The sequence below is a fragment of the Scyliorhinus torazame genome, chromosome 10 (genome assembly GCF_047496885.1).
Source record: "Scyliorhinus torazame isolate Kashiwa2021f chromosome 10, sScyTor2.1, whole genome shotgun sequence".
Taxonomy (NCBI): domain Eukaryota; kingdom Metazoa; phylum Chordata; class Chondrichthyes; order Carcharhiniformes; family Scyliorhinidae; genus Scyliorhinus; species Scyliorhinus torazame.
Window position 1 is genome coordinate 194,589,087 of NC_092716.1, and position 13,200 is coordinate 194,602,286.

Below are 13,200 nucleotides of genomic sequence, written 5' to 3' on the forward strand. Positions count from 1 at the left end.
AGCTGCGGGTGCGCCTTGAACATGGTGCGTACCCATCGAGTGTGCCAGCATAAAGGCGCCATGCATGCTGCCCGGGTATCGGGCACAGACATGCAAGGTGCACATCTGATAGTCACACACTAGCTGCACGTTCATTGAGTGGAACCCTTCAGTTTGTGAAGATCAGCCTGTCATCTGGAGGTGCTCAGAGGGTGACATGCATCCCGTCGGTCACCCCCTGATCCCGGCATCTCGGTGATGGCAGTGAATCCTGCGACCCCGGCATCCTGGTGGGCTCAGTTCACATTGAAATGGATGTATGATGCCGACTGGCCATATAGGACCTCTGTGATGGCGTAGATGCACCTGTGCACCGAGCTCTCTGACATCCTGAACAGGTACCCACACGGCTCTTGGAAGGACCCCTGTGGCATAGAGGTGATGGTCACTGGGAGAGGGTGTCGTCCCCCATTCCCCTGGGATGCCAGGTGCTCCATGATCTGGCTGATACTTTGCACTGACCCCCGGCTCATGGTGACTTCGACGGCACGCCCGGTCCGGCACATTCTCCAATTACAGGCGCTGCCGGTACATGCGAGACCTCATGCAGCACCTCCATTGCACCTCCTTCTCCTCCTCGGCCTATTGGGTGGCTGGCTCTCAATCCTCACTGGCTGCCTCCTGTTCCTCTGCGGCATGCTCCTCCTCGAGTAGCTCCAGCCCGTACAGCCTAAATGCATCCCCAAGGCTGCAGTGACTAGGAGAAGGCCACCAGTACACACGAACTGTACACAGTTATAAAAAACGACGAAACAGAACACCCGGAGGTCTTGTTCATCATGGCCGGAGACTTCAACAAGGCCAACCTCAAGAGTGTACTGCCAAAATTCCACCAGCACATCTCCTGTCCCACCAGGGGAAACAACACTCTTGACCACTGCTACTCAAAAATCAAGGGCACCTACCGTTCCATCCCCCGACCACACTTTGGGAAATCAGACCATAAGACAGTTCTCCTTCTCCCGGCATACAAGCAGAAACTCAAGCGGGAGAATCCAGCTAAGAAGGTTGTGCAGTGCTGGTCCGAGGAGACAGAAGAGGTCTTACGTGACTGCTTAGAGACAGTGGACTGGTCTTTATTTAAGAACTCAGCGACCAACTTAAATGAGTATGCCACTACCGTCACAGACTTCATCAGCAAATGTGTGGACAACTGCGTGCCAAAGAAACCAGTACGTATGTTCCCCAACTGTAAACCATGGCTCAATCGTGAGATTGACTCCCTACTGAAGGACAGATCTGAGGCGCTCATGACCCTGACCTATACAAGAAATCCAGGTACGACCTCCACAAAGCCATTCGAGATGCCAAGAGAGAATATCAAACCAAGCTAGAGTCACAGACAGACTCAGCGGTTGTGGCAAGGACTAATCAACATAACGGGCAGTATCTCTGGCAGCAGCGCACCTCTCCCCGATTAACTCAATGCATTCTATGCTCGGTTCGAGCAGGTAACCAATAATCCGCTGCCCCAACAGCCCATAATTCACCCATACCCACCATTACAGCTTCCGAAGTCAGATCGGCCTTCCTGAAAGTGAACCCTCGGAAGGCAACGGGCCCGGACGAGATCCCTGGTCGTGCATCAGAGCCTGCGTGGACCAGCTGGCTAAGGTATTCGCAGACATCTTTAATCTGTCCCTACTCCTCTCCGAGGTCCCCACCTGCTTCAAGCAGACCACCATCATAGCGGTACCAAAGAAGAACCAGGCAACGTGCCTCAATGACTACCGTCCGGTGGCCCTGACTTCAGTCGTAATGAAGTGCTTCGAGAGGTTGATCATGAAGCGCATCACCCCCATACTCCCAGAATGCCTTGATCCACTGCAATTCGCATATCGTTGCAACCAGTCCACATCAGACGCCATTTCCCTGGCCCTACACTCATCTCTAGAGCATCTTGAAAACAAGGACTCCTACATCAGACTCCTATTTATTGACTACAGCTCCGCCTTCAACACCATAATCACAGACAAGCTCATATCAAAGCTCCAAAAACTAGGACTTGGCTCCCCACTCTGCAACTGGATCCTCGATATTCTGACCAACAGACCACAATCAGTAAGAATGAACAACAACACCTCCTCCACAATAGTCCTCAATACCAGGGCCCCGACAGGCTGCGTACTTAGCCCCCTATTCTACTCCCTGCACACACATGACTGCATGGCAAAACTTGGCTCGAACTCCATCTTTGCGCAAGTCAAGGAGACACATCCAGAGTGGGAATTTGGAACTTGGTAATTTGGTGCAGTGAGGTAATTCGGTGCAGAGTGGGAGAAGGTGCTTTCTCCCTACTGTTTTGTTCTCTCTCTTTCTTCTGGTCTGTAACTTTTAATCTGCAGGGAGAGAACCAGAGAGCATCTGAGAACCTAGAAATGTAAGTGATTTTTATTTATTTTTATTACCTTTTCAAGTTGTGTGTGTGGGGGGGGGGAACTGTGACCTGATTGGCTGGTTGGGAATCTACACTAAATTAAAAATATTAAGCATCGTTAAACCAATGAAACATAATTACTTATTACATAATTATAATTTAGAGGGGTATCTAAACCAGAGATCGGAGAGTACTGTATTTAGCTTTCACATTTATAGTGCTAGGAAACATATAGTTAACAGTAACTTTTAAAAAAAAACGTTAACATTTAATTTACTAATTAATGACGCAATGTCAATTAGAGGGGTGCAGTGCTCTGACTGTGAGATGTGGCAGGTCCGGGAGGCTTCCAGCGTCCCGGATGGCTTCATCTGCAGAAAGTGCACCCAACTGGAGCTCCTCACAGACCGCATGGTTCGGTTGGAGCAGCAGTTGGATGCACTTAGGAGCATGCAGGTGGCGGAAAGTGTCATAGATAGCAGTTATATAAATGTGGTCACACCCAAGGTGCAGGCAGAGAAATGGGTGACCACCAGAAAGGGCAGACAGTCAGTGCAGGAAACCCCTGTGGCTGTTCCCTTCTCGAACAGGTATACCCCTTTGGTTACTGTCGGGGGGGCTAGCCTATCAGGGGAAAACATCAGCAGCCAGAGCAGTGGCACCACTGCTGGCTCTGATGTTCAGAAGGGAGGGTCAAAGTGCAGAAGAGCAATAGTCATAGGGGACTCTATAGTCAGGGGTACAGATAGGCACTTCTGTGGACGTGAAAGAGACTCCAGGATGATATGTTGCCTGCCTGGTGCCAGGGTCCAGGATGTCTCCGAACGGGTAGCGGGCATCCTGACGGGGGAGGGCAAACAGGCAGAGATCGTTGTACATATTGGTACTAATGACATAGACAGGATGAGGCATGAGGTCCTGCAGCAGGAGTTCAGGGAGCTAGGCAGAAAGTTAAAAGACAGGACCTCCAGGGTTGTAATCTCGGGATTACTCCCTGTGCCATGTGCCAGTGAGGCTAGACATAGGAAGATAGAGCAGCTAAACACGTGGCTAAACAGCTGGTGTAGGAGGGAGGGTTTCCATTATCTGGACCACTAGGAGCTTTTCCGGGGCAGGTGTGACCTGTATAAGAAGGGCGGGTTGCATCTAAACTGGAGAGGCATAAATAAACTGTAAGGTTTGCTCCTGTCACACGGGAGGGTTCAAACTAGTATGGCAGGGGGGTGGGCACCGGAGCAATAGGTCAGAAGGTGAAAGCATTGAGGGAGAACGAGGAAATAGGGCCAGTATGGCTCTGAGGCAGAGCAGACAGGAAGATGTTCCTGAACACAGCTGGTCTGGTGGCCTGAAGTGCATATGTTTTAATGCAAGAAGTATTACGGGTAAGGCAGATGAACTTAGAGCTTGGATTAGTACTTGGAACGATGATGTTGTTGCCATTACAGAGACCTAGTTGAGGGAAGGACAGGATTGGCAGCTAAACGTTCCAGGATTTAGATGTTTCAGGTGGGATAGAGGGGGATGTAAAAGGGGTGGCGGAGTTGCGCTACTGGTGAAGGAGAATATCACAGCTGTACGACGGGAGCACACCTTAGAGGGCAGTGAGGCTATATGGGTAGAATCAGGAATAAGAAGGGTGCAGTCAGTATGTTGGGGGTTTACTACAGGCCTCCCAACAGCCAGCGGGAGATAGAGGAGCAGATAGGTAGAGAGATTTTGGAAAAGAGTAAAAACAACAGGGTTGTTGTGATGGGAGACTTCAACTTCCCCAATATTGACTGGGACTCGCTTAGTGCCAGGGGCTTAGGCGGGGCAGAGTTTGCACGGAGCATCCAGGAGGGCTTCTTAAAACAATATGTAGACAGTCCAACTAGGGAAGGGGCTGTACTGGACCTGGTATTGGGGAATGAGCCCGGCTAGGTGGTAGAAGTTTCAGTAGGAGAGCATTTCGGGAACAATGACACAATTCAGTAAGTTTTAAAGTGCTGGTGGACAAGGATAAGTGTGGTCCTAGGGTGAATGTGCTAAATTGGGGGAAGGTTAATTATAACGATATGAGGCGGGAACTGAAGAACCTAGATTGGGGACGGATGTTTGAGGGTAAATCAACATCTGACATGTGGGAGGCTTTCAAGTGTCAGTTGAAAGGAATTCAGGACCGGCATGTTCCTGTGAGGAAGAAGGATAAATACAGCAAATTTGGGGAACCTTGGATAACGAGAGATATTGTAGGCCTCGTCAAAAAGAAAAAGGAGGCATTTGTCAGGGCTAGAAGGCTGGGAACAGACGAAGCCTGTGTGGAATATAAGGAAAGTAGGAAGGAACTTAAGCAAGGAGTCAGGAGGGCTAGAAGGGGTCACGAAAAGTCATTGGCAAATAGGGTTAAGGAAAATCCAAAGGCTTTTTACATGTACATAAAAAGCAAGAGGGTAGCCAGGGAAAGGGTTGGCCCACTGAAGGATAGGCAAAGGAATCTATGTGTGGAGCCAGAGGAAATGGGTGAGGTACTAAATGAATACTCTGCATCAGTATTCACCAAAGAGAAGGAATTGGTGGATGTTGAGTCTGGAGAAGGGTGTGTAGATAGCCTGGGTCACATGAGATCCAAAAAGACGAGGTGTCGGGCGTCATGAAAAATATTAAGGTAGATAAGTCCCCAGGGCCTGATGGGATCTACCCCAGAAGTCTGAAGGAGGCTAGAGAAGAAATTGCTGAGGCCTTGACAGAAATCTTTGGATCCTCACTGTCTTCAGGTGATGTCCCGGAGGACTGGAGAATAGCCAATGTTGTTCCTTTGTTTAAGAAGGGTAGCAAGGATAATCCAGGGAACTAGAGGCCGGTGAGCCTTACGTCGGTGGTAGGGAAATTATTGGAGAGAATTCTTCGAGACAGGATCTACTCCCATTTGGAAGCAAATGGACGTATTAGTGAGAGGCAGCATGGTTTTGTGAAGGGGAGGTCGTGTCTCACTAACTTGATAGAGTTTTTCGAGGAGGTACTAAGATGATTGTTGCAGGTAGAGCAGTGGATGTTGTCTATATGGACTTCAGTAAGGCCTTTGACAAGGTCCCTTATGGTAGACTGGTACAAAAGGTGAAGTCACACGGGATCAGGGGTGAGCTGGCAAGGTGGATACAGAACTGGCTAGGCCATAGAAGGCAGAGAGTAGCAATGGAAGGCAGCTTTTCTAATTGGAGGGCTGTGACTAGTGGTGTTCCGCAGGGTTCATTGCTGGGACCTTTGCTGTTCGTAGTATATATAAATGATTTGGAGGAACATGTAACTGGTCTGATGAGTAAGTTTGCAGACGACACAAAGGTTGGTGGAATTGCGGATAGCAATGAGGACTGTCAGAGGATACAGCAGGATTTAGATTGTTTGGAGACTTGGGCGGAGAATTGGCAGATGGAGTTTAATCCGGACAAATGTGAGGTAATGCATTTTGGAAGGTCTAATGCAGGTAGGGAATATACAGTGAATGGTAGAACCCTCAAGAGTATTGAAAGTCAGAGAGATCTAGGAGTATAGGTCCACAGGTCACTGAAAGGGGCAACACAGGTGGAGAAGGTAGTCAAGAAGGCATACGGCATGCTTGCCTTCATTGGCCGGGGCACTGAGTATAAGAATTGGCAAGTCATGTTGCAGCTGTATAGAACCTTTGTTAGGCCACACTTGGAGTATAGTGTTCAATTCTGGTCGCCACACTACTGAAGGATGTGGAGGCTTTTGAGAGGGTGCAGAAGAGATTTAACAGGATGTTGCCTGGTATGGAGGGCATTAGCTATGAGGAGCGGTTGAATAAACTCGGTTTGTTCTCACAGGAATGACAGAGGTCTACAAAATTATGAGGGGCATAGACAGAGTGGATAGTCAGGGGCTTTACCCCAGGGTAGAGGGGTCAATTACTAGGGGGCATAGGTTTAAGGTGAGAGGGGCAAAGTTTAGAGTAGATGTACGAGGCAGGTTTTTTTACACAGAGGTAGTGGGTGCTTGGAACTCGCTGTCGGAGGAGGTGCTAGAAGCAGGGACGATAGTGAGATTTAATGGGCATCTTGACAAATACATGAATAGGATGGGAATAGAGGGATACGGACCCAGGAAGTGTAAAAGATTGTAGTTTAGTAGTGCAGCATGGTCGGCATGGGCTTGGAAGGCCGAAAGGCCTGTTCCTGTGCTGTACTTTTCTTTGTTCTTTGTTCCATCTACAAATTTGCTGACGATACGACCATAGTGGGCCGGATCTCGAGTAACGACGAGTCAGAATACAGGAGGGAGATAGAGAACCTAGTGGAGTGGTGTAGCGACAACAACCTCCCCCTCAAAGCCAGTAAAACTAAAGAGCTGGTCATTGACTTCAGGAAGCAAAGTACTGTACACACCCTGTCAACATCAACGGGGCCGAGGTTGAGATGGTTAGCAGTTTCAAATTCCTAGGGGTGCACATCTGCAAAAATCTGTCCTGGTCCACTCACGTCGACGCTACTACCAAGAAAGCACATCAGCGCCTATACTTCCTCAGGAAACTAAGGAAATTCGGCATGTCCACATTAAACCTTACCAACCTTTACAGATGCACCATAGAAAGCATCCTATCGGGCTGCATCACAGCCTGGTACGGCAACTGCTCGGCCCCGGACCGCCAGAAACTTCAGAGAGTCGTGAACACCGCCCAGTCCATCACACGAACCTGCCTCCCATCCACTGACTCCATCTACACCTCCCGCTCCTGGGGAAAGCGGGCAGCATAATCAAACATCCCTCCCACCCGGCTTACTCACTCTTTCAATTTTTTCCATTGGGCAGGTGATACAGAAGTCTGAGACCACGCACAAACAGACTCAAAAACAGCTTCTTCCCCACTGTCACCAGACTCCTAAATGACCCTCTTATGGACTGACTTCATTAACACTACACCCTGTATGCTTCATCCGATGTCAGTACTTATGTAGTCACATTGTATATCTTGTGTTGCCCTATTATGTATTTTCTTTTTGTCCCTTTTCTTCCCATGTACTTAATGATCTGTTGAGCCGCTCGCTCAACTTTTCACTGTACCTTGAAAATACTTTTCACTGTACCTTGGTACACGTGACAATAAACAAACCCAACCAATCCATTGCTGATTATTTTCCAATATGCATTATCTGCAGGGGGTGAAAGGCTGACATGTTAGCATGGTGCATATACTCGTGTCCCGGCGGGCACTGTGGATCCTGCCCCCTCATGGCCCTCCTCCCCCATCCCCACCGCGATCCAGATCCCCGCACCACTGGCCCTTACGGTGCCTGCCACCATGGGGCCTCTTGCCAGGGGTACCATCAGCTGGCACGGCCCTTGTCAATGATATGCTCTGCGGCCCCCATCCAGCGCCCTCCTCCCCTGTAGAGGCTACAGAGGATACTGCCCTTGGGTGGGCCGCGAGATGCCCCGCTGTCGGGTGGCGGCCAGTTGAGTAGGAGGTGGTATGGTTGAGGGTGAGGGGTGGGGGTGGCGTGCAGGGATAGTGGAATTGAGTTTGGGTGCCTGGGTGGTGGTGTGTGCGGTGGCCACCCAGACAGTTGGTGACAATCTGCAGAACCCGGGACCAAGGTGGGTGGTCAGTGGGGTGCACAGCAAGGTGGTTGCCTTGCAGGCCGCGGCAATGGCGGTCCTTGCCTGGTCACCGCCCCAGTCCAGAAGGGGGTAACCCCCCCCCCCCACCACAGCCCGCCCGGCCAGTGACAGGACTGGCAGCCCACAGTCGCGCCTCTGCGTGTCCTGTCTCCTCCCTCTTCCTCATCGACCATGGTGCCTGTTTCCCGATTTTTAAACGGACAAGTGAATTCGCTGTCAGGAATTCCCCCGATGGAGGCAGAACATCGCGGAGGCCCCGGGGAATATCGGGTCAGGCTCGCTAATAATATGCAAATGGCGTTTACTGTACGTGTGGTCTGGAAAGGATTGACGCCACTGTCAAGGCACCAGAGAATTGCGATTTGGTGTGAACCCAGTACCCACCATGATTTCACCGTCAAAACTGATTCTCCACCCAATCGCCTTTCCTGATTTCGGCAGACGGAGATTCTTTGCTTCAAATGGTGGTTCTTCAGCATGTTTTCCTCACAGCGCACTGGTGATCAAAGACTCTGGTTTATGGCTGGTAATGGTCTTCTTTGCAGAGTCATTCATTCAGTGTCCCCGCTGGCTAGAAAGCACGGTACTCACAAGCAGCAGGCTTTTTGGAGAGAAGGTTTATTTCTTATCAAACTGTGCTGTCAGCTCGAGGTACACATTCAGGCCTTTATCGTTCTGACTAAGTACTTTATTTCACATCAAACCTTGCTTTCAGCTCACTGTTTGACTTCAGGTCATTGCAGTCTCAAGAGAATGACACCCAGACTTGCTGGAGAGGTTTAATTAGATCTTTTCTGGAGAGAGTTAATTAGATCCCTCCATCCAGGCTTCAGAATCAAAATTGAAACCAAATGGAAACTCGTGACAAACATTCCAGTGGGATCATATCCAATCACCACTTGTTACCAGGCAGAGCACAGCATTATGGGTCCATTCATTGGCAGTCAAATCAATTAAACCTAGAGATCACTAACACTGGACAGTCTGCAATCACCAGTCTAAAACAGCACAGCCCTCTGGAATCTGCTGTTTGAATTAAAGGCACAGGCCACTACTTCCTTAAAGACAGATGTCCATAAATCATCCATGGTTCAAAAATATAACCACAAAAATAAAAGAAAGGAAATAAGGGAATAAACAGAGAACAAACAAGAACAAATAGGAAGGACTCTTGCAGTGTGTCCCAGAATGGCGCTTGAAAGCCTATTTATAGGCAGACAGAATTAATGCACATCATTGAAATCTTGCCAAGATGATTGGTGGACTAGCTTTGCCCTCTTTAAAGAGACTTAAGAGCGGTTTGCAGTGAGAAACAATGGTAAAGTGTCTACCGTGTAAGTACACGTATAATTTCTTGACTCCAAAGACTATTGATAGTCCTTCTACCTCGATTTGTGAGTAGTCTTTTTTGGCGTTCGAGAGCGCTCTTGACACATATCCTATCAGCTTTTCAGAGCCATAGTCCATCTCATGGACAACACTGCACCAATACATATGGGAGGTGTCGCAGGTCAATATCAACTCCTTAGCTGGGTCAAGTATACTGACAGATTTGAGGAATACAGCAATTGCTTTACTCTGTTGAAACTCTGGGGAGTCCTCCAAGACCAATGATGTTGTTTGTTTAGCAGAATATGCAAGGGAGTCAAAACTGTCAATAGGTTCGGTAAAAAACGTCCATAGTAGTTTACCATACCTAAAATCGATTTGAGTTCAGTTGTGTTTGTGGGAGCAGGCACCACATTTGTCACCTTGAACTTGTCTTCTATGAGGTGTAATTCTTGTGCATCTACATGGTGCCCCAGGTAGGTCACCTCAGTGGCTTCAAAGACACACTCCTCTTTCTTATGGCAAACTCCAGCCTCCTGAAATCTCTTTAATATCTCTTCCACGTTTGCTAGATGCTCATCCTCTATGAATCTAGTTGTAAGGACATTATCAAGGTATACTACAATCCACTGTACCCGCTGTAGCAGACTCTCCATTGTCCTTTGGAATATTGCACATGCTGAAGACATGCCAAACCGTGTAGTGGAATAGGCCTTTGTGTGTATTTATCGTGACATACCCCGAGGAAGCATCATCTAATTCGAGTGATTCGGATCCAGATTAGCGTAAGATTAACCTCCTGCCACTTTGCATACAAGTGTTCAATTCTCAGGACTGGGCATTTATCCAGGTTGGCTGCTTGATCAACTGTTAATAGTTTTGTCCGGTTTCAATACAGGAACCATAGGTGCTGCTCCTTCTGAAAACTGAACTGGTTGGATGATGTCTAGTTCTTACAACCTATTTAACTCAGTATCCACTTTCTCTCATAAAACATATGGTATTGGTCTTTCCCTAAAAAATTGGGAAGTTGTCTATGGATCCACTGAAATCTTAGCTTGAAGCCCTTTGATTTTGCCTAACTCATCACAGAAGGAGCTCTCATATTTTCTTATCAGTTTGGGCAGTCCCCGTTCTAACACTTGAAAAATCCCAGCCCAATTCAACATAATTTCTTTAAACCAATCATGGCTGAGAAGGCTTCGTCCTTCACATATCACTATTATCACTGGGAGCTGGGTAGACTGTTGTCCATAGATAACAGGTACCATTCTGGTGCCTTTCATTTTTGTTGCTTCTCCCGTATAAGTCTTCAATTTGGCAGAAGTGCTCTTCAAGTTCAATGGTTGGACTTCCTCTTGTATGCACTAAAATCTATGCTCGCCCATCACAGTGGTATTCACTTCCATCTTAAAGAGGCTTCCTATTTACCCAGAGTGTTACAGTAATCGGGTCTTTCTTGCCAGTTTTTAGATTGAATACCAGAATCACTGGTGCTAAGCTCTTTCACGTTATATACTGGTAAAATCTTGGTTGATTGGTTACTTGCCAATCTTGACTTAGCTGTGCACTGCATTATCAAACGTCCTGTTTTGTGACAATACAGGCACTCAGCCTCCTTAAATCGCCATGATTCAGGCATGTGGTTACATCCACATTGATAATATTCCCTTTTAAGCACTGATTGCCTCTTCTGTACATTTTTGTTTTGTTAGTGGCTGAAATTGTCACCCACTTCACAGCTGCTTCGCTGTTTTGGTGCCATGGCTGGCTGCAGATTCCTGCTGAAGGTGGTGAAGTGGTGGAAATTGGGGAGACTAAGAGGTCAGATTTTTTTTTAAATTCATTTACGTGATGTGGGTATCACTGGACAAGGCAAGCATTTATAATTCCTGATTGCCCTTGAGAAGGTGACAGTGAGCTGCCTTCTCGATTACAACTGACTTACTTGGCAATTTCAGAGGGTATTGTTGTGATTCTCCGATAACTGTTTTAGTTTAGCAACATAAATCACAATCGATTCACATGGGTTCGTAGTCTCCCCAATTTCCACCACTTCACCACCTTCTGCAGTCTGGACTCTAAACTCTGGAACTCTCTCCCCACATCTCTGTGCATCTCTATCTCTTTCTACTGTTTGAACATGCCCCTTAATACCTCTTTGACCAAGTTTTTAGTTATCTCTGTTAATATCTTTGTTAATAATGCTCCTCTGTTTACTCCGGTTGAGGTGCCATATATATATTCAAGCTGATGTTGCCTGGCTTTAATTTAATGACAAAATTTAATCAAGAAGAGTCATATCAACTTTGGAAGGCCTTGGTGGCAAATGTATATTTAAAATGAAAATGGCTATATGAGAGGAAAAGGCTGAAAAGCTAATTGATGGGGAAATCTGGTCGTGTACCATTTACCGAATGGTGCACGACCAGATTTACCGATTTTAGGGTAAATTGCAGGTCTGTAATGCAGAAGAAAGGTGCTATGAGTCAGGTTCGTTAACGAAAAGCTTTACTCCCATCTTTCTGTCAAAATGAACAGACTGAAGACATTTCTGAGATCCCAGTTGCCCTCTTTTCTAAGCAAAGCCACTGAGAAATCAATTAATGGCTTACCAGATAGGTTACTCCACTGTCAGTCCCAGCGTCCCAGGGAATCAGATCTTGAATGACCTTCTGCACCCAGCCGCAATCCTTGGTGCAGAGATCCTCCGCTGATAGCCCCACGTTCCAATCTGGGCTGGGACCCAACATCGTCAGGAAGGACATCAGGTGCCGTGTATGGTCAACGGAGAACTCTGCAGACGGAGCTGCCCGGCTACACAAAACATTAAAAAAGGCAGAGAAAAGTAAACAAAAAACAAACGTCTCAAGCACTTTATATTGGATTGGTACAATGACAATATCACTGGTGCTATTTAACAAGCATTCATGAGTTGAGCTATATTTTCAAGTGTCACTTTGCTCCAAATGCTACTTGCTGCATTGATGATTAATAATTTTGGCACATCCCAAACATATTGATCTGTAACTGAATGTACCAACAATTGGTCTAACAATTTCTTTACCATTTGATGTTGAGATATATCAAGAGAGGGGTCAGTCCTGATATTTTTACAGATGTGTTAGTCAGCAAAGATTTAACTCCACAACAAACAAAGAGTTGGTCTTTTTGAGTGTGAGAGACTCTGAGGTTAAAGATCCTCATTCATTACTCTGTTACATCTTTTTGTTTCCTTTAAGTCCTCATATTTTTTTAAAAAGGCATAGCATTTAAAATACGTATTCATGAGTTGCATATCTATAAAGTTGTCTCACCGACTGGTGCGTTGCATTTATTTTTGATTTTTCACCAATGCAATAATCTTTCACCCTTTAACTTTTCTTTCAATATTGCTTCCTTAGGAACATAGAAAGAGCCTGTTCTTTGACATGAGAGGAAAATAGATGATTTGGCTCTTACTGTGTCAAGAGCAATAGGAATTTGAGTGCAGGGATGTTAGGAAAACAATGGTAGTTTTAAGGGATTTATATTTCTTTGGCAAACATTTGAAATAAGGTATAGTTTTAAATTTAATTTAATTTTTCTATGCCTGGAATGGTAAAACCTATCATTAGAGTCATGCTGGTCAAAGGCGTTTATATGTGTAGGGGTTGGTGAGGTTCCAACTCTGTTTCTATTTGTGCTTAAGGATAAATAGACCTGCAATGGTTGCTTAGCAACTGGGGCCTTGTAAGGTAGAAAAGCTTTTAAGGTTTAGTGTTAGCTGAATTTGTGAGTAGTTGGAGACAGGACACTGAAAAGTGAACCTCTCTCAACTCTGCCAGGAGAAGCTGGACAGG

General features: G+C 46.7%; 1 protein-coding gene across 1 annotated transcript in view; it reads right to left on the bottom strand.

The window, feature by feature from the left end:
• LOC140384480 (spondin-1-like) overlaps positions 1–13,200 on the bottom strand; it is a 455,772-nt gene that overhangs the window by 78,632 nt on the left and 363,940 nt on the right. Inside the window, exon 8 of the mRNA XM_072466224.1 lies at positions 11,974–12,175. Coding sequence (XP_072322325.1) covers positions 11,974–12,175 — 202 coding nt within the window. The remainder of the gene's footprint in view (positions 1–11,973; positions 12,176–13,200) is intronic.